This window comes from Raphanus sativus, chromosome 4 (assembly GCF_000801105.2).
Source record: "Raphanus sativus cultivar WK10039 chromosome 4, ASM80110v3, whole genome shotgun sequence".
NCBI classification, from domain to species: Eukaryota; Viridiplantae; Streptophyta; class Magnoliopsida; order Brassicales; family Brassicaceae; genus Raphanus; species Raphanus sativus.
The window spans coordinates 47,240,577-47,265,440 of record NC_079514.1 but is presented as its reverse complement, the minus strand read 5'-3'; the positions used below and the strand labels follow the sequence as shown (position 1 = coordinate 47,265,440).

The following is a 24,864-nucleotide window of genomic DNA, read 5'->3' as shown; positions in this document are numbered from 1 at the left end:
TTTTTGTAACACAAAAGCCATTTATCTCAGACAAACATTTAACCAAAATCAGAGAGTTCATCAAAGTTTTGCTTACCAGGGAACAGATGAAATTGCTTTAAACTCAGACTCGAGATTACCTTAAATAATATAAAAATATTAACATATATAACTAATTTTGGATATTTTAGATTATATTTCGTATTCAGGTCTTTATAGCAAACTTTAAAATTATATTCGGATATTTTTGAATACTGATTTGGATTCAACTCCTTTTTTGGTTAAAGTCAGAACTTCGGTTTGAGGTAAAAGTGACCATAGAAACTTGGATTTTTCAAAATTTTAACGCTATTTAAATTGGGGATAATTTGCCAAATGACTAAAATCTCAAAGGAAATTAAGTAAACAGCTATGATTTTGACATTATTAAGAAAATAATAATTATGCTTCTACTCATCCAGTTATACCCTTGATTAATATAAGTTACCGGTAACAAATAAAAAAATAGGTGACGTTGACCGCTACGTATCTGGTCCACATGTAAACATGTTTTTACTGCATAGAAAACTTAAGTGTTTTATTCCATATCACTAAAATAGTATTTGACACAAAATCTATTTTGACTTCTATCATCTAGATACTAAACTTTATCTCAGTCCCACCCAAACCCCAAATACTAAACTCGAAATTCTAATCAGTAAATCCTAAACCTAAACATAAACCATAAACCCAAATATAAATCATAAACCCAAATAAAATAGAACAAAATACATAGACTAGTATATATTGATAAAATTGTGAAATGTCTGCATGAAAGCAATTAATGTTGATTCCAGTCATATCTCTTCATCTTCTAAATACTAACCTTAAACCCTAATTACTAAACTATAAATCCAAATTTAAATTCTAAACCCAAATATCAAAATCTAAAAAAGTGCATAATATTATATAATATTAAATTATATTATTAAATATTAAAATGTACAATATATATCAAAGTACGATTTTTACATGTTCAAAAAAACATATAACCATAGTTAGAACTTAAGAAAATTACAAACTATATTTATAAACAAAACAAATCATTCTTTATTAATCGTCAAATGGAATGGAACATGATAACGTCGTATAGTAACAGAATATATCGCATTATAATAAGAATAGAACAAACATAATACATGTATGCATTTTTGGCTGAATGAATATGGAAGGAACACGACTAAAGTTTTCTAAAATATTTACTAATGCAAAGTGTTTTTTTGTGTCCATGTTGAGCCGGTTATTTAGAAGGGCAAAAAGCAATATTACATATATAATATGCTGTATAGGTGAAAGTTAGGTCAACTGATTACTGAGCAAATCTATGCTATTAAAATAGAATAAGTCTTAAAAAAATCTACTTACATAAGGTTATTGCACAATTTTATTAAACTTACTATTTTTTAGTCTTACCATATATTTTGTAACGTTACGTTAACTACATATATATTATACTCGTTTTTTACTCTAACTATAAAACAATTACATTACAACCGGATATATGATGTAGGATAGTTTCAGCTTCCTTACATCTCGGACAGTAGATCTCTGATGTTAATCCTTTTCGTCGTAGGTTTTCTCCCAGCGGTAGGGCATCTTGGAGCGCTGACCATAGAAACGTCTTCGTCTTTGGTGAGCATTCTAGCATCCATACATCTTTAACCCAGTTGAACTCATTTGTTGTCTCATTGCTGACGTTTCTTTTGATGTCAGAGCTTACTGAATTATACCCTGATTTGGTAGTGTATGTTCCTGACGATAGGGGGAGCCAAATGAAGCTGTCTTCTGCTCCTGTTTGATTCGGATGTATCCTTATTTTTTGTGTGCTATACAATGCAATTTCTGTTTAAATTACCATGAAAAAAAAAAAATCTAAAGTTAGCTAATGGGCCTATAATTTATGAGCCTCGGCCTAAAAACGAAAATTTCCTAAAGAGGTCGTCCGAGTTCGTATTGTTCTTTCTTCGTAGAAATCGCTATGGCTGCACAGTCGCAATCGCTTCCTCTCGCCGGCAGAGTAGCCATAGTCACCGGCTCTTCTCGTGGTATCGGAAGAGCCATAGCGATCCACCTCGCCGAACTCGGTGCGAGGATCGTTGTCAATTACACAACTAAATCGGCAGACGCCGAGATTGTCGCGGCGGAGATCAACGGCCTTCCGTCCCCCGAAAATGATGGACCGAGAGCGATCGTGGTTCAGGCCAACGTTTCAGAGGCAAGCCAGGTGAAATCGCTTTTCGATGCGGCGGAGAGCGCCTTCGAGTCGCCGGTTCATATTCTGGTTAACTCGGCGGGAGTACTCGATCCCAAGTACCCTTCCATCGCAAACACATCGGTTGAAGATTTTGATCGCACTTTCAGGTATATTGATTAGAATCTTGTTTTCACTCTAAATAGTCGAAAAAGTAAGCAAGAAAAAAAAATTCAGTCCGTTAATTCGGTTGTTGTTATTACAGTGAGATGATTATTATGTCTGAATTCGAATCAAATGTGATTGGTTCTGTCTTTTTTCTTTTTGAGTTAGAAAAATGATTCCTTTGGGTGTCATTTCAAATGCTGTTTCAACCCCTGTTACGGGTCTGCTCTTGATCACTCTCCATGAATCCTAATTCATTCTATGTACCAATGTTACTGAGATTTTTATGTCTTAATTTCGAATCAAATGAAAACATGTTTCAGTCTATGTTCCAATGTTACTGAGATTTGTATGTCTTAATTTCGAATCAAATGAAAACATGATACATTCTTTGTTTCAATGTATTGAGATGTGTATGTCTTAATTTCGAATAAAATGTAACATGTCTTGTGTTCTTAAGATGTGTATGTCTAATATTAATCAAGTTTCAACTAAAGGTTTATTCTTTCATTCGCTGCTACTTTTATGTTCTTAATCACTCTCTGTTTGACCTTTGTTTCTTATGGAATGTGTAGTGTCAATACAAAAGGGGCGTTTCTTTGCAGCAAAGAAGCTGCCAATAGGCTCAAAAAGGGAGGCGGTGGTCGGATCATACTCCTCACATCTTCCATGACCCGAGGTTTGAAGCCGGGATTCGGGGCATATGCAGCGTCAAAAGCAGCTGTGGAAACTATGGTTAAGATTCTAGCGAAAGAGCTCAAAGGAACAGGAATCACTGCAAACTGTGTAGCTCCGGGACCCATCGCCACTGAGATGTTCTTTGAAGGAAAGAGCTCAGAGTTGGTGGAGAATATAGCCGCAGAGAATCCTTTTGGGAGAGTCGGCGAAGTTAAAGATGTGGTGCCTCTTGTTGGGTTCTTGGCTGGCGATGGTGGTGAATGGATCAACGGTCAGATCATTCCTGTTAATGGTGGATATGTGTAAAAGGATTTGGTCTTTAGTAGCCTCTTTACTGTTCTTTTGAGGCTTACTGATGATATGTCTGCAAATGTGTTGTTATATAACAATAATAACCAGATAATGATTTTGATTCGATGCTCAGTTAGAAAGATAACCTAAATGTATGAGAGAATTGGTTCTTAGTTTATTCATAGGGTATAAGTAACTGCTCAAAACCCACCACAACAGGATGATTGACAATCATACACAAAAAAACACAACATTACATATCTCAACCCATCAACTGGTATTAAGGTAACGCACTCCACATTCGCTTATCATCCATTCGTCTCTGGTGACTCCAAATTCTAAGCAAAGTTCGTCTGAAGTCACGTATGCTTCCAATTCAAAGATGTATAGATGTTCTGTTAAAGGGCGAAACAAAATGTGGTGACTTGGACTGCACTGGACATTGATGCTATTCTGTTTGATCCGGTGATGTATACACACCATTTGTCCTTTAGCAGAACCTCATCTTTACAATCCAGCAAGATGCAAGCCTTACATATCATTTATGAAGGTGAAGACCTCTCGTTCAACTTTATTACTAGGGAACCTCCATTAGGTTGATAATTGAAGTAGTTAGGCATTTCTTTACCAGGGTAAGACCGTTACTCTATCTGGCGATGTCTAGATGATGATGTATGTTGCTTCTTTATTCAGTTTGAAGCAGTTGGCGAAGTTGAGAGTTGAGATCAATCTTTTGATTAAGAAAGGAGCAATCTAGTCACTTGATATTAGTGGTGTTTCCAATAGAGGAAGGGACTCCCACTAAACTTGGGTAATCCTTAAATCCATTTCCTTGAGGTTTCTTATGGCATTCCCAGTAGATGAAGGAAGTTCTACCAAACTTAAACATTCACTGAGATCCAACTTTTTGAGATGAATGGCATTCCTTATAGAAGATGGGAAGCTCCACTAAACTCGAACATCCACTGAGATCTAATTCCTGTAGACTAGTGGCAGTTGAGAGACTAGAAACATCCTTCAAATTTTTTGAATAACTCAAATCCACCCACTTGAGATTGCTAAGCGGCTGACAGACAAAATCAATAAGAACACGTTATGCTTTTAAAAATAACTACACTTACATTTTCCTCATATCACGAATATGTACTCTTAACTAAACTTATATTAAAAAAAAGGAAAAATAATTGCTGCCTACGTGAAGTATTGACCATCACATGGCTAACCATGCAAAGTATACTAATGTATACCTAACTACACGAAGTATATATTATGCATGATAACATCCCTCAACTTAATGATGTTATGTAGCTAACATCACAAGTTTAATTTTACTCATCGAAAACTTAATGTAGATGTCAGAGACCGTTTTAATATCTCGTTTCATTAATTAAAATATGACCAATACGACAATAATTTAACTAAAATTAGATTTTAACCTAATGTATTAAAAGCGTAAGAATTTTTTTATACATATCCAATATACAAAATCAATATGTTTTAACATTTTTGATATGTAGTGTTTTAACATTTTTATTTTAGTGTATTTGAAAACTATATATTTATATTATTTTATTTATATAAGATATGAAAGTAATATAAGATATTGTGTAATTTTGTTTTTTAGTTATCTTAATATTTTTTATGAAATTTTAATAATTTTCTGTAGTTTGCTTGATGAATTGTATGATATATACTTATTTGATAAATTTAATTACAAAACTTATTTGACGTCAATTCATTGACTCTAACATTTTATTTTTTCAAAACTTATTTGATGTCATTTAAACCAAAAATAATCTCTCGTGTCTAATTATTAATTATTTAATTTTAAGAATAAAATAATATAATAATATAATATGGTTTAGAAAGTTAAATGAATGCAATTTTTTATGAAAATATAAATAAAATAATTCATTAGTTTAAGTAATTTAATTATTTTTATATTAAACAAATAAGATATTAGAGTTAGTAAATCGACATCAAATAAAAATAGATCAAATAAATAAATAAATATATATATATCACACAATTAATCAAAAGAGTTACATATATCTAAACTATTAAAACTGAAGTACACTTAGTTATATCCCCTTAAAGTTGCTCAAATATTACAAAGGACTGCCACTGCATTTAAAACAAATAATTAATCTAAATTACTATTATTATCTAACCGCAAATCTGGATGATTTACTTACCAAACTTTTTTTTTCTGACATTACTTACCAAAAACTTAAAACGTACGTTTAATATCCTGTGCATTGTAGTTTTATATCTTATATATTATACACATGACATTAAGAAAACACCTGTCAAATGTTAGTGAGTCACCGCATTTATATTTTTAATTTTAATAATAGCATTTACATTACAGAATATTTTATATATACAATGTAATACTTGCACAAATAGATTAACATTTGGGTTGATATATAGATTCAAAATTGTCATCAATAACGATCCATTTAATCATTTATAAAACACAGTAATTACCAATGGTTTAGAAATTTATAATGATTTTATAAATTAAAAACAATCAAAACAATCAATAACCATTATTAAAAAATGTTTTCAATATATATAAGAAAAATACAACAAAAAGATTAATTTCATATACTAACTTAAATTATAGTTTTTATATTTGACATTAAACTTGAAGAATATAATATATATGATTATTTATAAGATTATACATATAAAATACTATTAATTATATGATTATTTATATGATGGACCAATACAATTAATTATATGATGACATATATAGGATACATAATAGTGATTAGGGATGGGCGTTCAGGTATTCATTCCATTCGTTTCAAATCTGTTTGAGTTTCGGATTTCCGGGGTCAAAGATTTCAACCCCGTTCATATATTTCTAAACTTCAGTTCGAATTATCACTAGGGCTGGGCGTTCAGATATCCATTCGGGTTCGTTTCAGATCTGTTTGAGTTTTGGATTTCTGGGATCAAAAATATCAGTCTCATTCATATATTTTTAAATTTCAGTTTGAATTACATTCGGATCTTTGCGGATTCAGTTCGGGTTCAGATAACCCATTTAATTTTTTTTTAAAATTCACTATATATTTTGAATTTCTTAAAATCTATAAATAAAATAATTTATTGTATATAAATTTGAATAACATATGCCAGAATACCTAAACTTAACATATAAATTGGTTTAGTTTAAATTTTGGATCAAAAATCAAAAATTATTTTAAATATTTTTACTGTTTTGAGTGTACTTCCACTATGTTAGATATTTATATTTGACTATTTTTATATATTTTCAAGTATGTAAACCAACCTAAAAGTATCATATATATTCTGGATATTTTTTATATACATTAAAACTAAAAATAATTAATATATATATATATATATAAGTATATAAATCTTTTTCGGATACAGAACAAATATCCAAAATACTTTGGTTCGAATTGGTTATGGTTTCGGTTGTCTAAATATTAAAATTTTGATAGTTTAGATATTTAATCAATTTTGGTTAGGGTTTGGTATTACTTTTTTTGGATCGTGATTGGTTCGATTCTTCAGATTTGAATTTTTTTATCCAGCTTTGATATTGACATGAAAAATAAATAGCAATATATTTCTGAAATATACACCCGCACGGGTGTGCGGGTCAAAATCTAGTTTTATTGAAATTTAACAACAAAACAGACTAAACTAATTAAAAACAAAATTAAATAATATCTTATATAACTTCCATATTTAATATAAATAAAATGATATAATTGTATAGTTTTCAAATACACTAAAATAAAAAATGTCAAAGACCTCTACCAAATATTACCGATGTGGTAAAAGAGGACACATTGAGAGAAACTGCAAGAACAGGTTAAGCTCAATGCACCCCTTGTGTATCAATGAATGATGTTGTTCTTGTTTTCTGTCTTCGCACAGCTTTCAAATTGTATTATCTTTCAAACTCTCTATTTCAGATTAAAACAAAATGTTTGTGAGATCAAGAAGCTGTGTATATATATAACGTAACAGGTGACATTGAGTTCAGTGTCTAAGACTTCATAGGGTATCTTCAAGGCAAATTTCGACCTCCATTTCGTCACCATCTTCAAACAGCTTGAGAAACCAGGCCTGTTCTTGTTGCTGCTTCTTCTTTCGCCAATTCTTACAACCTACCACAAAACCCACCGCAACTCCACCTAGCACAAGTACTACAATGATTGCAGGACCCTTTCTGGGCGTTTCTTCTTCCTTGTCAGTGCCAGAATCTTTATTCAAACCTGCCCCAAAAAAGAAGAAGAATAAGAAAGCGCATCTGATATCTCCAATCACGTAATTCAACTTTGAAGTTAGAATCGAACAGAGAGCCACACTAGTAGTTCTGCTTATTTGATGCAGTGAATGATCCTAAAGTCCCAAGATGTGGTAACTCACCAGCACCTAGTACTTGTGAGCAACCATGGCAGAGAAAAGTAGCATTGAAATCTTTAGCCTTGGCGTGTGTGTATATACCCTCAGATGTAAAATCAGAAGGACAAAGCTCCCATTCGTTAAATGCATCATATCTAAAGGTATCTTCCTCATAGATTCCACATCTCTTGCATTGTGTTCCCTTAAGTTCTGTTAGTGGCTGAAAATATCAACAAAAAAAAAAAACAAACAAAGCAAAAGTGTATCTCAAAGACAGTGATGATAACCCTCCAAACAAGATAAACTATTATAAAGCTAATCTCCTGATCAGCTTAAGACTTAACATGAGACCAAAACGAACCTGCCAAGATTCTTGGCCATTGAAAGAATAAGACACGTTTGTTGTCTTCACGTCGCGAAAGACAGTCTTGTTCTCTCCTTTGCATTGGAAATAAACTATAGGTTTAGTGGAGAACCACTCGTGCGTCTTGAAAATCAGAATCGAATCTAGTGTAACTTGTTGTGTAAGTATTGTCCCTATGAACAACCATCACAATACAATTCGAAAACTCTCATCATCTTCAAAGAAACAGCGAGATTCAAAAAGATATAAGGAAGAGATCAGACTACCTGGTAACGACCCGAGGAAGATGAGACATAATATGATACCTCTAGAACCCTGAGAAGCCGAGGGGATTCGGATTGACATCACGAATTCCTATCCGACCAGTGTATAACTACAAAGATGTACAGTACGTACCGTTCTCACTCTGTTGGACCTCTCTCGGTGAGCCTTTTTGGCTATGGCGTTCGAGAAAAAAGCGTCCTCACTCCGTATAGGAAGGGACGAGACGGAGGAGACTTTTGAGTTGACAGACTTTGGTTTGTTGATTTGTATATAGTAACGTGGACTTGGGACATATTAGACTTAGTCTAAATGGAATTTCGATAAGATGATAGTGATACGCAATCGATTGAGTACGCCAGTGGCTTACCCAAGAAAGAAAATAGGAGTGAATACTTGGGGTTTAGTATAAACAAAGTCATTTTCGTTAAAACATTTATTCAAAAAAATAAGACCAACCATCTTATAAAGTAATTTTTTTTATTATATGAAATTTGATCAGAACATAAACTCGTGTCAGTGGTGTTTCTCTTTAATTGGCGTTAGGTTCCGAATGATCCTTTACTATTATTCAAGGAACATTCTAACAAATAAACATTTGTCTCTTGTGTTATTATTAACAAGAATGTCATTATTAAGTGTCATCATGATAGTCTTCCTCATAACTTTTAGTGAATAACCTTTTACTCCATGTACCATTTTAAGCGATGTTTAAGGTATTTACACAATTATTAAAAAAATACAAATTTTTATGCACTTTATCTTGGTTATACAAAAATCACATTAAATAAAACAAATTTAACTAATAACAAAATAGTACATGATTATGTAATTGGTCACAAAATTTGAATGACATTTAATCTTACCTAGAATAGTGAGAACATCACATATTATGAATCAAAATAAAAATCTTAAAACTTCACTTAAAGTGGAACAGAGGAAATATTACTTAGATTAATTACATGTAATGTCATTATTCATTTAACTTTCATATTTCAGCATACTATAATTGGTTCCTATATATTAAGCATATTTCTTTTATTTTCATGTGATATGTTCTTTATAAATGATTACCTCTTTCTATTTCCACATATATTTGCAATGATTTCTAATAAATCCGTATGAACGTTTATTATATTTATTCCTTATCATATATTTGTTTTCCAAAACGTTATAGAACATACGACGTAAATATATTTGTTTCTTATCATATCTATGTACGTTTATGTCAATCAAATATAATCTGTTATCAACATACTGTTATAACATACGTAAAGAAAAACCTATTATTCCACAAGAAACGTTTGATAAGCATATAAACATATTGTTTCTCTTTTTCTAACTTTTCATCGTTGAAAAGTTATAAAACATACGACATACATATATTTGTTTCTTATCATATAATTCCTTAATATATCAGTGTACGTATTATTTATATTTATATATGTATATATTGTTTATGTTCCTCGCTATTGTTTTGAGATGTTATATTTGTGTTTTAGATTTATATGATGCAATTTGTATATGAATATTCTTCATATAAACCTAATTGATTTGATAGAAGCATTGATCATGGTTTATGACGCATATTGAATTTGACCATTTGACTGATTAGACGATAGAAACTACAAATTGCATTTAATCTCTTAACATAAGCACAAAGACTATACAATTAAGCAGTCTGCAATTAAGGAATCAACACTTCAGAATCCATCAACTTGGTTATTTTCGATCAGCTTAAATTTCAAAATTAATATTGTTTCCTATATGTTCATTTCTTAATTATATTATTTTTCCATAATTTTGAAATTGACAGCTAAAAGTTAGGGATTAATTCGATTTGATTTTCATGATATAATATTTGTTTCACTCTATGAATTTTTAGTAATGTCTTCCTTGCCAAAGAAAAATATCATTATTAGAATATTCGATTTGATTTTAAGTCTATTAATATATATATATATATATATATATATATATGTTTTATTTTTAGGGTTTTTCTGTTGAAGATTAGAGGGAAACAAATATTTTATTAGTGGTGAACTCTATAGTTCTATTGCCTATATTTTGTTTTATCTTAAATTCATAATAAACTTATGTATCTGATCATTTGACTGATTGGACGATAGAAACTTACAAATTGCATTTAACCCCCTTAATTTAAGCTCCAAAACTCTAAAATTAAGGAATCAACACGTCATAACTCATCAATTTGGTTATTTTCGATCAACTTAATTTCAAAGTTAATATTGTTTCCTATATGTTTAATTCTTAAGTATATTACTTTCCATAATTTTGAAATTGGCAGCTAAAAGTTAAGGATTAATTCAATTTTATTTACATGATAGAATATTATTTTTCCTCTATGATTTTTCAATGATATCTTTCTAGCCAAAAAAAGATATCATCGGTAGAATATTCGATTTGATTTTGAGTCCATTGATATATATATATATATATATATATATGTGTGTGTGTGTGTGTGTGTGTGTGTGTGTATTTTCTCTTTTAGGGGTTTTCTGTTGAAAGATTAATGAAAAACAAATATTCCGTTAGTGATGAACTCCAATAATTATATTTTTATGTTTTGTTTTAGCTTAAATTCATAATAAATTTATATAAGTCTTTGCTTACTCTTATAATTTTTTTTAAATATACTTCAATTACACATAACCAATTACAAAAAGAAAAAAATTGAAAAAGATTACATTATATAAACATGCACAACTTCTCACCATATTTGTTTATATCTAATATTTATGACTATAACTTTTAATTTTATAATATCTATAGATTAAAAATAACATATTTTTTAGTCAATCACTCCACGCAGGGCGCAGATTACTACCTAGTGAAAATAATACAAACAGTGCAGATCAAGTGTGTGAATAGAAGGGCGGGACAATAACAATTCATACACCTGAACATGAGAACTGTTTTAGTGTTACCATTCACACTTTTTAAAATTTCAAAAGTAATATGCAGGAGATCTGCATATATGTTAGGGTTCGATGGTAAAAGCAGTTCAGGCGGTGCAAATCAAGCAGATCTAGTAGAACAAACGGAACAAATGCATATCAAGCGGGACAAGTGGGAGAGATGCAGATCAAGCGGATCAAGTAATTTATTATAGTTATATAAGACAAATCAGTTCAAAAGTGCAAATCATATATTTAAATAATTAAATTACACCAAATATCAAAATACTAATATATATACAATATATAAACAGAGATAAAATAATTTAATAAAAAATATTTTGATTTTTCCACCGCATATATGCAATTTTATCTCTAATCTTCGTTGTATGATCTCCATCAATAAATATTCCTTCCTCGTTATGAGCCCATTAAAACTTGTTCTCCCTCTATATACTTACAAAATTTCAATCATTTTAGTTATATATTATGGATAATATGAAAAAAATCTTTATATATATGAATAATGTGAAATAATATATGCATATGTATTTATAAGAATAATTATTATTTATAAGGTAAAATCTAAAGCTATAAGAAATAATTTCATTATTTTAGATCAATATTTATGTTTACAAATTAATTGTTGTACATGTATATAATTGTTTACATTAAAATTAATTTTGAAAATATCTCTGTAAATAATTTCTGAGTTTAATATCTATGAATTAAAATATTATGTATTTTCTACTTTCAATTAATATATAGAATATATTATTTACTTACATGCATATATTTTGTGTGCTTAAGTTTTATATGCATAATTTTAAGTAAAATTCATAAATATACCATAGATATAAAGCTTTTTAATTAAGTAAATTTTATTTTATATTTAATATATTATATAAATGCAATAATAATTAGAACAAAAAATAAAATTACATACGTTGGAATGAAAAGAAAAGAGGGAAAAATTCACCATCGGCATTTAAGCAAAATAGAAGTATCTTAAATTAATTTATTATACAGAAGAGTATTTATTGGTTAAAGAGGATAGGAGAATACGTACAACACCAAAAAAAAAAGATGGTTAAAAATGCAAGAAGACGATCTGCACTTTTGCAGAAAGAAACAAAAAAGGTAGTTCTCCTCCTTTTAACTTTTTAAACTAATAAGTCTTTGAATGTAATGGAGAACAAATTGCAGAATATACGTATGCAGTTCAATTACTATGCAGATTGTTCTGTATTTTTTATCCATTCAACTAATTTATTACAGAACAAAAATAAGTAATATAATAATGAATATCTGCATGCAGTTTAAAGATATGTGTTAAAATTTGATTTGTATGAGTATGAGAAAAATCAGCTGGGAGATATGGAGATGGCCAATGAAAATCCATGCAAGTTTTATTTTTTATTATTTTCGTTATGATTGTTTATAAACAGTATTAGTGAACATATTTTATTTATTTTAAACCTTACACAATTTTCTTTTCAAACATAAGATTTAATATTTCACTGTTTTGTTATTATTTAATATTTTATTTATAATCATTTTATATATATGATATATAAAATATTAATAGTATTATATACATTATCTTGTAGAAATATGTTTACAAAAAATTACACATATATAGTTTATAAATTCATAATTATATAAAGTAAAGTATCTATACATGTTATTTTGTATCATTTAAAAATGCTTAAGTTCACAAAATAATAATAAATAATTTTTGAACTTTGGTTTTGGATTCGGTTTTGTTTTGGTTTTGTTTTTAGTTCTCGGTTTTTATGTCCATACCTTATTAATTTAATAGTTGAATCAAATGGTAAAAAACGAAAGTTGAATAAAGATACAAAAAAATAAGAGTAAAACAAGAATATTCTTTATAATTTTTGTAATTATAATGAATTGTATATAATTTAAAATTTCACTATATTTATTGTTATTTTATCTATATTATAGTTATTACTTTTTATAATAAGTTTTATTTTGTATCATTCAAAATGTACTAATTATAATATTTTATTAATTTAATTTGATCTGAATTTGTTCTGATTGATCTGCATGATCTGCATTTATTCTGCTTGATCTGTATTTTCGTTTGATCGGCGTTTTTTTGATCCGCATCACCCATTCAAAGCCTAAATAAAACAAAACGGAATGGACATAAAATTTACAAAAATCTCAAGGTATTAAATTACAATGAAGAGTAACTATATATAGACGATCATATTTATATAAATACAATATACTATAGGTATTAGTAAAATATATTTTAATAATCATCTAGAAATTAAAATGATTTTGATTTATTCAACTAAAATAACAAAACTAGTCTTATAGATGTACTTTTTCCTTACACATAATAATTATTCTAATAAATATATTCATAATTATACATATACAAAGTTTATTTTCACATTATTCATATACACATAATTTACAAAGTTTTTAAAAAAATTATAAATATATAATATGATAAAAGTTGTTAGAATATACTTAATAATACAACTACTCTTACTGGTTAACTCACACTTTATATTATTTGTATCAATTTAAAATTATACGGATGACGTCTAATCGCCGATAAACACAACAAAATGTTTTTATTGATGGAAATCATATGACAAATATTTCAAATATTGTAGATAATATCGCATATACGTTATGGACAAATAAAATACTTTTCAATAAATTATTTTAGCTTTGTTTATTTATTGTATAACAAAACTATATATTTTGATTATTTAGTTAAAATTTTGATTATTTAAATATATGATCTGTATTTTGAACTACTTTTGCCATTCACAATTACTAAAATCATTTGATCTGCTTGATCCGCACTTGTGACGCTCGATTTGCATGATCTGTACTTGTCCCACTTAATCTGCATGATCTGCTTGAATTGTTTTTACCATTCGAACCCTTAGAGTGTGAATTGAGAAGCATGAGAGAGATAGGACATCTGCAACTGCTTTTTAAAAATATTTTATTGCCAATCACGTTTTTTTTAACATTAGACTATCTATAATGGTAGATTTATTCAACACTATATTTTTCTTCTTTTAACACTCCACATCATCTTATTTCTCTTCCATCTCATTATTCAACATCCACTTCATTTTTAACCTCCACAATGGTTTTGTTTAATAAAATTCAACACTATACCCCACAATTTTTAATTCTTTTTTTATCTTTTATAATTTAAACAACATATTAATACTAATTTTGATTGTAATTAAATTAAATAATCAAATTATATAGTTTTGAAAAAAAATATTGTACCTAAATTTTCAAAAACAAATACAAAAATAAAAATTTGACATCATCGATCCATAAGAGCATCTTTATCGGTGTATTTCAACGTATCTTAGAGCATTATAATAAAAGGAAAAAAATTGAAACTATGATCAGAGATGTGTATCTTGGGTATTCCGCAAGAAGCGTTTTGGCGAGGTTGTTAGGGTGATGTGGCACAATTTCATTGGTTCTGTTTTTTTTTGAAAATGAAATAATATTTCCATTTGTTGGAAAAATCCCGATATCTCTCTCACGGCGACAGAGACCAAACCATCGCGAAATCCGATTTCCGTCTGATTTCCGGCAAAATCGATCTCTGCTCGATGGCGTAACCGTTATCAGCTTTTTATTTGGTCGAATCCGTTCATTTTCCGTCTTCTGCTTGGCGAAATTCTCTTCGGCGATTCATATCTCCGGCGAACCTTGACGAAATCGAAATCCTCACCAATCTGTTCTCTCATCCTCTCCTCGGTCTCTCAAATCCCATATTGTTCTCCCAGTCTTTGCTTCCGGCGATCTAAAAAGAAGGTATGTCTTATCATCCGAAACTAGGAGATTTGGGATTTTGATTTGGAAGTTGATGTAGGTTCATAAGGTTTGGGTTTACTATCAGAAACTATGATATTAAGTCGATTTAGAAAATGGGTTTGGTTGGTTTTTGATCAGATTTGTGAGTTAGGTTAGAAACCAGAGACTGATTGTGAAAATTGATGAATTGTGATGGTCTTTGGTATGGAATGAATGGTGTTTTAGTTCATGCAATTTTAGTGTAGATTAAAGGTATTCTTGTCACTGTGTCGACTATAAAATGTTTTCAAACAGAAAGTTTATTAAGTTGTAGATGTCTTTCTTGAGTCACTGTAATTGGGAAAATTTGTCTTCTGGCTTTGCTCTTTTGATTCCTGATATAAACTGATATAAACTAAGCGTTGGTCTATGTGAAAATCAACCTTACTTTGAAGAACATTAACTTTATGTTTTGCTTTGTTTATGAGGATTGTAGGTGAGGTTAAGCATGCTGAGAGTTATACCGGATAAGCAACAAGAAACCACCCTTTAATCATAAGTAACAGGTAAGTCCGACCTGTTTTGTTTCCTGAATTGATTGGTTGTCGAAAATGTAGAGTAGTGTATTATGGTTTCTGAAATGTGAGTGTTTATGGTCTCGTGAAAGAGACTGATTGTGAAATGAAATGAAATGGCAAAGAATTTGATTGAACTGAAAGTTAACCACTTCCTCTTACAATTTATTGTACTAGTTAATGGTAACAAACAACTTTTCTAGTAGACATATAGCTAATAATACTTGATTTCTTCCAATTTGGTGTAAAGTGTTTAATTTTGATTTGACTTAGGTAAGTAATGGTTAGCTTATTACTTATTACTAGTGTAACATTCATCTATTTAATCGAGCCAATCTTCTTTCTATCACCTATCTTTTAATTATCTCTTCTTCCAATCTGTTTGATATGGATTCACCTAATAATCCAAACAGTCAAGCTCCTTCTTACTTTAGCCTTCTTAACTTCCCTTACGACAGCTTTTCTGGGAATTTAAACTTTGGGTCATCACAGAATCTGAATCCTCCTCAATATCACGCTCCAACTCAATCTCAAGCTACACCTGATTCTCAGGACACACCACTTGAGCGTAGAGAGAGAAGGCAATGGAGCAGCGCAGATGACCTAGTCCTAGTCAGCGGCTGGTTAAACACATCGAAGGATGTCATTGTTGGCAATGACCAAAGGTCAGGGACCTTCTGGCAAAGGATTGCAGACTACTATGCATCAAGTGATCATGTCCTGAATGGTGCTGAAGGAAGAACTATTGACAATTGCAAGCAAAGGTGGGGAAGAATCAGCAGGGACGTGAGCCATTCTGTGGAGCGTATGCATGTGCTCTAGATGAAAAATCTAGTGGGTATCTTTTTATTTTCAAATAAAATTTAATATTACTTTTTATGTTTTCAATCTAAAAGTTATTTTTAATGTTTTAAAAATTATTATATGTTTTAACATTATTAAATTATATAATTATTAAGATATACAAGTTTTATATCCTCCCACTTATCCCACTACTAATTATTACTAAACTTCATGTCTTACATTATTTTATTAATTTTTCACACCTAAGCTATATCCCCCCCCTCCGTCCCCCACTTATCCCATTAAGGATGCTCTAATATGGAGGATAATTTGGAACAGCTGATGGCATAAAGATATTTGGTGCAAAACCATAATTTGGCATATTTTGGGGTGCGTTTGAAGATTGATTTCGAATTGATAGTTGTTGGAATTTGGGTAGTTAAAAGGTTAGAGGAATTTTGAGTGTTAAATGGATTATTATTGTGATCCATTAACAAAAAAAAAGTTTAAACACACAGATTTTTTTGGATTCAAAGCTAAATTATAGAGAAAATTGATGTTTTTATGTATCCGAATGAAATGAGACTAGTCTCTAATTATAAATCATAAAAAATCATGAATTTTGATATAAATTTTGTTTACAAAAATAGATTTACTACAAAATAATTGAGTTTCAATAATTTGAAGGGATAAGAATTTCAAAAACCTTTGGCCAACCAATAAAAGTAAAGCAACATAATTTTAAAAATAAATGAGATTTTGTTTTCAGAAAAGGTGGGCGCGCGTTTCACTTCTTTCTTCTCTCTCCATTCAGTCGTCACCACGTGTTATTAGGAGTCCACTTTTTTTCTATTCAACTCTTTGAATTTATTCAACACATAGTAATCCACCTAAGCATTTTTTATTCAATTGGCTCATTGCATGCATTCAACTGTTGAATTTATAATTCAACTATCTCATTGTAGGTAGTCTTACAAAATTGAAAAGCAGTTGTCCTGCATACAGCCAGCTTTTTTGTCATTTTCTGCCTAAATGCATGTCTCATGCATGTCCTGCAATACGCTTCGTTTTTGTAGCTGATCAACCATTGCTTCTAGTTTTCTAACCCAATACATGTTTTCTGATTTATTAGATTAATTAAAATTCTTTATTTTCCATCTATTAATAACAACATCAGTTTTTCTTATTCTAACTGCAATTCCACAAACACAATTATCAAACAGGTAACGCTCTCTTGTGGTAGAACATCAACTGATAATTTAAATAATAACAGCTAAATATTGTATAGATGTTTTTTTATTTGTATGTCAAATATTTTAACTAGTATACTTTTTCTATTTTATTATTTTATCGAAATGCTTTAGTTTCATATATAAATAACATCTATTTTTTCGGGTTGTCATTACTATTAGACAGAATCTGATTCATACTCTTCTCCAATGTTCCTCTACATCACAAAACCTCTGTCAGGAAGGTAACAATCTCATTTAATTTATATATTATTATTAAACATCAATTAGTAGTTAAAATAGTATTGTCTATTGTGTCCATTTTGTTCAGAATTATTGTGTCAATAATTTAGTATATTGTATACATAACACTAAACTTTGAGATATTAGATGAAACAAAACCAATTAAAATGAAAATAAAAACGTTATGACAAACTATATAATGATATACAATATTTATTAATAAAAATAAAAATAAAATATCTTGAAACATTTTTTGTTTTATAAAATATACAAAATATTTTTGAAATTCGAAAACCTTCACAACCATAATTTCAATTCGAATTTTATGATGATTCACAAATATTATTTTATTTTAAATCTTACTAGTGGCTTTAGGAAAAATGATGCAAAAAATATTAACCAAGTATTATTGTATTCTTGTATTATTCTCAATTTTTTTTTGTTATTTGAGATTTTAATAGAAACTCAGTATACTCTTTAATGTTTATGCTAGCAAATGGAAATAGTAAAAAATAAAAAAAAAAAATCTTCAAAAAAAAAGAAATGGAATTAGTTAGGTTTAGTTATTATGTATGTAGTATATTTATTGTTTTTCTAAAGGGTTAGTATATTTTATTGAACACTGTTAGTATTTTTAATTTCAAAACACTGATAATCTGTCAATAGTACTAAAGTCTAATCATTAAATACGCAATACAATTATAGAAATAATGGAATAAAACCTTAAAGCATTAATCATATGCGACTATATATAGACACGTATTATTAATAGCTTTTACAGTTCAGCTGAATTCATATATTTATTAAAGTTTAAGTTTGAGAACAAATAAACGTGTTGATATGGGTCTTATGAGCTTAATAATATTAAGCTTGTTGACAAGAAAAAAAAACTTAAATATCTGAAAATAAAAAAAATACATGCACAACAATCGAACGAGGACAAAATACATGCACAACAATCTTCTTTATCTAAAGTTCGAGGGTATTAAAATATTCATGCACTACAAGAAATCAATCATATAGCTACCGAATTTTTCATAGCTAGAGAGAAAAATCTGTAGCTGCAATGCAGAAAGCGACAGATGGCTACGGATTGGAACCGTGGCGTCAGCGTCGACGCTAAACCTGATCCGTCGCCATTCCGTAGCATGCTAGCGACAGATTAGCCAGAGAACAAGATGTAGCTGTTAGCGACAGCATAGCCACAAAGTACTCTGTTGCTTAATAGCAACGGCATGGCTATAGAATACTCTATTGCTAAGTGGCTAGAGAGTTGCTACGACCTTTCTTTAGCTAAGTCATATCGAATAGAGCACCGGAATATGGCTACAAAATTTTGCACCTAATTGTTGGTCTCCAATTAGTAGTAAACACGATTTGTGGCTGATATTGTGGCACATTTAGCAACAGATTTATTGTTGCCAGAGTTAAAATGATTTATTTTGTTTGGAAATCAAAACTGTATAAATTAATTTAAAACATTAGATTTATCATAAAGAAATCTTACAATCCCACAATATTATAGAGATGCTAGAAAGCCATATCTCTACAAACAAACAAACAAAACTAAACCTAATTCTCTAAATGAAAACTAATGACATAACAAAAATTTCAAACTAACACGAAAGATTCTTTTGTTATGTCAAGTTTTCACAGCAAAATATGGTCAAAAATCATCTAGTTTATCTCCTTGTTGCTGCTAGGATCTTAGGAGATGCAGATGGAGAAGTCTGTGCGTGGAGTTTTTGGGTTCCTCGTTAAACTGGATCTAAAGACGAAGGCAAGGAGATGCACAGCCGGATTCAAAAGGTGAAAAATTAGGAAGGCCGATGGCAAACTTTAAAGAAAACAAAAGAACTGATTTGGAATAAAGAAGTCCCAGAGTTTTCTTGTTTAAGAGAGAAAGAAGATTAGCATGGAAGAAGGTGAAGAGAGCAGAGAAGAAATGTTGTTGGACAGATAAGAGAGGAAAGTGGGATTGGACAGAGGAAGAAACACATGAATTAAATGTGACCATTAGATTAAAAGTTATCAAGGGCTCACATTGACAATCCGCGCACTTGTCTCTTATTGGATAGAAAACTAAAGTTAGTTATTAATTATATTTAACTTTATTCTAGTGCTAGTGTATATGTAGGTGTAATTAGACTTTCGTGGTATATTATAGGAACTAGAGTATATGAATAAACTATGAAGTTTAATTTTTATGGTTTAGGGTATATAAATATTATAGGGATTAGATAATTAGAATTTAAGGTTCATGTATATGATATAGGGTTTCAATTATATGGTTTAGGGTTTAGGTTTATGATTTGGAATTAAGGTAGTTTGAGATTATTTTTTTAAGAGATTAAGGTTAAAGTTTTTTTTGTTTAAGATTTAACAATTTTAAAGTTGGAGTTTATATTTAGGACATAGGTTGAGATATACATAGTTTAGGGTTTAATAAAGTTTGGAAGGTGTAGTTTAGGATCTAAATGTATATTTAGGGTATAGAGTTTGATTGAAAATTTAAAGTTTGTATTTAAATTTGAAAGTGGTAGATTAAACATAAGAAAAATAAAATTTAAAATATAAAATTTGTGAGATTGTCATATAAAACATTGGAACACTTATAGCAACCACATATTTCTAGCTAAGACATAGCTATTTAGCTATAGATCACCGACGTAATCCATCTCTAGCTATATAGCTATAGATTGCTACAGTTAGCTACAAATTTAGCTACAAAGTTAAAATTATGTGTTCTGTCGCTATATTTATAGCTAACAAATCTGGCTACGGAAATGTCTTTGCCAGTCCGTAACTATTTAAATAAATTCTTGTAGTGATGTTTACATGACCGCATCTATGTAAAAAATTATTGACATTTAACTTTACTGAGTTATAAAATTGGGGATATTAATAATAATAAAGACACCTCAACTCCCTTTATTATTTTATAATAATAGTAACTTTATATGTTTAAAAAATATTTAAACATATATAAGTTATATATTCATGTTATGCATATAAATATAGTTAATATAAATATGAAGAGAAATATATATATATATATATATATATATTTAAGAAGATGTCAATTTACCGACAAAATTAATAATAATCATTTTAAAATTGTAGATATGACGTTAAATCACCGACAAAATATAACATTTTCTGATGATGAAGATATCAATTTACCTATAGAAACGTAAATTTTTAAATGTTGTTTAATAATTAATAGTAAAATAAAATGATTGAATTTTTTTAAAAAAATTTAGAGGGAATACAATTTTTAAATGGAATCCTAACTGCGAACGAGTATTTATTGAGTTGTATGATCGAACAATTGCCATGGGTGATTACCGTTTCAAAGATCCTCCACACCCTGGTAAAGAGTTTCTCGTTGATAAGTTCAACCAAATGTTTAATAGTAATGTAAACTACCGGTTCTTCAAAGAAAAACTTGATCAACTAAAAAGAAAATACAAGAAGTACAAGCATCTTATGAAAAATTCTACGGGCATTTCGGTTGATCATGCTACATCTTTGCTATCCGCGTCTGATTCATGGTGGAAAGATCGTGAACTAAGTACATAATACATACAATATTTCTTACAACCAAAATACATTAATAAATAATATATCTATAATATTTATAGACTAAAAATTACTTATCTTATTAACAAGTAGATAGGATCGTATTCATTTAAAAGAAAGCCGTCAGAGCATTGGGATGTGATGAAACGATGTTTCATATTATATGACGTCCAATCAAAGTCTCAATATTTTTTGCACAAAAGAAGAGAAGAGTTGATGAACGAAAGCCAAAATAATGATGAAGACCATTTGTACTCTGAAACATATGGTGGTGATATGCAACACACTCAGATTCCCGAGACACAAGAAAATAGAGAAGTCTATCGCGTAGATATTGATGATTAAATGCATCCTTTAAATCAGGTCATCCATGAGATTGTGCGTCAGAATTCTTCACATGTTGTTGATACTTTACGGATTCCTACTTCTAGAGTTCAACAACAAGGTGGACTAAGGCGGGGAAGTGGTTCACAAAGAGGTGTAAGAAACTCTCGGGTCTCTGCTAGAAGTGCATCCCAAGGAATTCATAGGAAACAATCATTTGAGACAACCTGACAGATACAATGAATGGCTTTAGAGAATTTCAGCGCCAAAGTTTACAATACCTACGTCCAAATTCTTTTGACGAAGATGACTACAATGAATTTGATGCTGCCGTGAAGATATTTGAATCAATGGAGCTTCCAAACGACACCAACTTTTATTGGGCGTGCATTCATACATTAAAGGAAGAAAGATTTTGGCGCAAGTACTTTATTGATAGAGCTAAAAGAGCCATAGAAGATAAGTTGAAGTTCTTACAAGCTCTTACTGGATATACACTGGACAGCGAATACGTGGGAAAGCGGTTAGAATCTAGACAAAATGTTGGTAGTCCAACATGTGGGGAATGGAGTTCTAGTTTTCAACAATGGGGAACACCTCCAAATGCTCTGCAATGTAGTACACCTCTAAATGTCTCTCAATGGGGTACACCGCCAAATTCTCCGGAATGGAGTTCATCTCCAAATGCTCCGCAATAGAGTACACCACCAAATGCTCCGCAATGGGGTACACCGCCAAATTCCCGGCAATGGAGTTCATCTCCAAATCCTCCACAATGGGGTGCGCCTCAAAGTTCTCATCAATGGGGGGCGCCTCAAAGTTCTCAACAATGGGTTTCATCACCAAGTACTCAACAATGGGGTTCTACATCTGTTGTTCCACAGTGGGGTTCATCACAAAATTCCCATAGTATATCCCGCCAACAAATGGTCAACGTATATTTTCACTGGAAACAGAAGTAAAAACTACAACAAATGATCATCAAGGAGTTTCACATGAAAAATAAGTTTTTGTTTCCGAGAATTTTAACAGAGGAGTATCACGGAAATTTGGTTTCACAAACTATGCTTCTACAAGTAAAGCATAGCGTCCACGAAGACGAGGAGGATTGTTCAACATCTGGGAAACTGAACGAGGACTAAATCTAAATGAAACACAAGAAATTGATTCCACTTCGGATAACTAGCTTAATAAGATTCATGCTTTGTTTGTCGTTGTTATGGTTTGTTTCATATTTTATTTTGTTATGTCTGTTATGTATTGTACGTTTGGTTAATGATATTTTTCACTGATTTAGTTTTAATTTTGTGGTTAAATTTTCAGGCTTTTCATATATGTCAGTTGCGATCACAATATCCCCAAAGTCTAAATCACAATGAAAGAATTGAGTTATGGAATTTAGAAAATGAGCAATTTGAAGAGTTAATAATTAAACCATCATTGAGTTATTACAATCGTTATTTTGAAAGAGGACTAGTTCAAACCGATGGTGGTTTAGGATGGAGAAATATTTGGCGTCGACTACAAGTAGACGATGCTGCGTGTCTTCAGTTACTACGAATGTCTCTTGGTGTTTTTAGGTCTTTATATGACATACTACAATCAAAATATGGTTTACGCCCCACTCTTAACGTTACCATTGAAGAGAGTGTGGCTATGTTTTTTAGAACTTGTGGGCACAATGAAGTTCAAAGAGATGTTGGATCACGGTTTGGACAGACACAAGAGACGGTGAATAGAAAATTCTTTGAAGTTCTTACGGCTACAGAGTTACTTGCTTGTGATTACGTTAAAACTCCAACAAGACGAGAACTACTCCGAATTCCTGAAAGGCTGCAAACGGATAGAATATATTGGCCATATTTTAGTGAGTTTTTGGGAGCTATGGATGGAGTACATGTATGTGTTAAAGTGAAGCTTGAACTGCAAGGAATGTATTGGAATCGACATGATAGGACATCATTTAACATAATGGCGATATGTGATCTAAATATGTTGTTTACGTATGTTTGGAATGGAGCATCTGAATCATGTCACGATACAGCAGTTCTCACGATGGCACATGACGGTGATTCTGAATTTCCTTTACCTCCAGGAGACAAGTATTATGTAGTTGATTCTGGGTATCCAAATAATTTACCTCCAGGAGACAAGTATTATGTAGTTGATTCTGGGTATCCAAATAAGCAAAGTTTTTTTGCTCCCTATATATCTTCTCGGAATGAAGTTATTAGGTATCATATGTCTCATTTCAACAATGGTCCTCCTTCTAAGAATAAACAAGAACTTTTTAATTGATGTCATGCATCTCTATGTTCTGTTATTGAAAGGATATTTGGAGTTTGAAAGAAGAAAAGGAGGATTTTGAGTGATTTTCCGAGATATGATATTGCAGTTCAAAAGAGAGTGGTAACTGCTACAATGGGACTACATAATTCTATCAGAATTTTAAATTATTTTTGATGAAGATTTTGTTGAAAAAGTGAGACATACAAATATCAACAACGAAGATTCTGAAAGTGATATAAATGACATGGAGACAAAAAATATTGCTGATAGAGATCATATGACAAATATGAGAGACAATATTGCACATATGTTATGGGCAAATCATTATTATTTTATATTTGTTTATGTATTTTTTCATTATGTATTTTGATATTTTGGTGTAACTTTTATTGTTTAAATATATGATCTGCATTTTTGGACTGATTTTACCATTCATAACTTCTAAAATAACTTCTCCTTCTTGATTTGCATTTTTCCTACATGATCCGTTTGATCTGCACTTATCTTGCATGATCTGCTTGATCTGCACTTATCTTGCATGATCTGCTTGATCTGCACCGCTTGAAATGCTTTTTCCATTCGGAACCTTAATACGATATGCAGGTCAAGAAAATATAGATCAAAATGGTTAAGATTTTTTTTTTTTTAAATTAGTGCATTTAACCAAATGTTAAAAACAATTTTTAAATTAAATATCCAAAACAAAAGTAGAAATTCTTATCGATTATTTTTATTATTTTAA

General features: G+C 30.3%; 3 protein-coding genes and 2 pseudogenes across 3 annotated transcripts; 4 read left to right on the top strand and 1 right to left on the bottom strand.

Annotated features, from left to right (window-relative positions):
- Positions 1–1,952: 1,952 nt before the first annotated feature.
- LOC108831262 (NADPH-dependent aldehyde reductase-like protein, chloroplastic) lies at positions 1,953–3,475 on the top strand. The gene is made up of 2 exons (XM_018604821.2): positions 1,953–2,379; positions 2,950–3,475. Exons 1-2 carry the CDS (start codon positions 1,997–1,999, stop codon positions 3,356–3,358), a joined length of 792 nt encoding a protein of 263 aa, XP_018460323.1. The 5' UTR covers positions 1,953–1,996; the 3' UTR covers positions 3,359–3,475.
- A 3,800-nt stretch (positions 3,476–7,275) lies between these two features.
- Positions 7,276–8,640, bottom strand: LOC108835237 (uncharacterized). The gene is made up of 4 exons (XM_018608519.2): positions 8,369–8,640; positions 8,100–8,275; positions 7,763–7,958; positions 7,276–7,608 (listed from the first exon to the last, which is right to left on the bottom strand). Exons 1-4 carry the CDS (start codon positions 8,445–8,447, stop codon positions 7,388–7,390), a joined length of 672 nt encoding a protein of 223 aa, XP_018464021.1. The 5' UTR covers positions 8,448–8,640; the 3' UTR covers positions 7,276–7,387.
- A 7,419-nt stretch (positions 8,641–16,059) lies between these two features.
- LOC108831264 (glutathione S-transferase T3-like) lies at positions 16,060–16,494 on the top strand. The gene has a single exon (XM_018604823.1). The coding sequence runs from the start codon at positions 16,060–16,062 to the stop codon at positions 16,492–16,494; it is 435 nt and encodes a 144-aa protein (XP_018460325.1).
- A 4,769-nt stretch (positions 16,495–21,263) lies between these two features.
- On the top strand, positions 21,264–22,795 carry LOC108831266 (uncharacterized; annotated as a pseudogene).
- Positions 22,796–22,897: 102 nt separating this feature from the next.
- Positions 22,898–24,319, top strand: LOC108831267 (uncharacterized; annotated as a pseudogene).
- Positions 24,320–24,864: the final 545 nt, after the last annotated feature.

Coding starts and splice junctions, on each gene's coding strand:
- LOC108835237 (XM_018608519.2), bottom strand. CDS start 8,447: ATGTCAATCCGAATCCCCTCGGCTTCTCAGGGTTCTAGAGGTATCATA. Junction 8,276..8,368: donor CTTCCTCGGGTCGTTACCAG/GTAGTCTGATCT, acceptor GGTTGTTCATAG/GGACAATACTTACACAACAA. Junction 7,609..7,762: donor CTCACAAGTACTAGGTGCTG/GTGAGTTACCAC, acceptor TTTTTGGGGCAG/GTTTGAATAAAGATTCTGGC.
- LOC108831264 (XM_018604823.1), top strand. CDS start 16,060: ATGGATTCACCTAATAATCCAAACAGTCAAGCTCCTTCTTACTTTAGC.
- LOC108831262 (XM_018604821.2), top strand. CDS start 1,997: ATGGCTGCACAGTCGCAATCGCTTCCTCTCGCCGGCAGAGTAGCCATA. Junction 2,380..2,949: donor GATTTTGATCGCACTTTCAG/GTATATTGATTA, acceptor TGGAATGTGTAG/TGTCAATACAAAAGGGGCGT.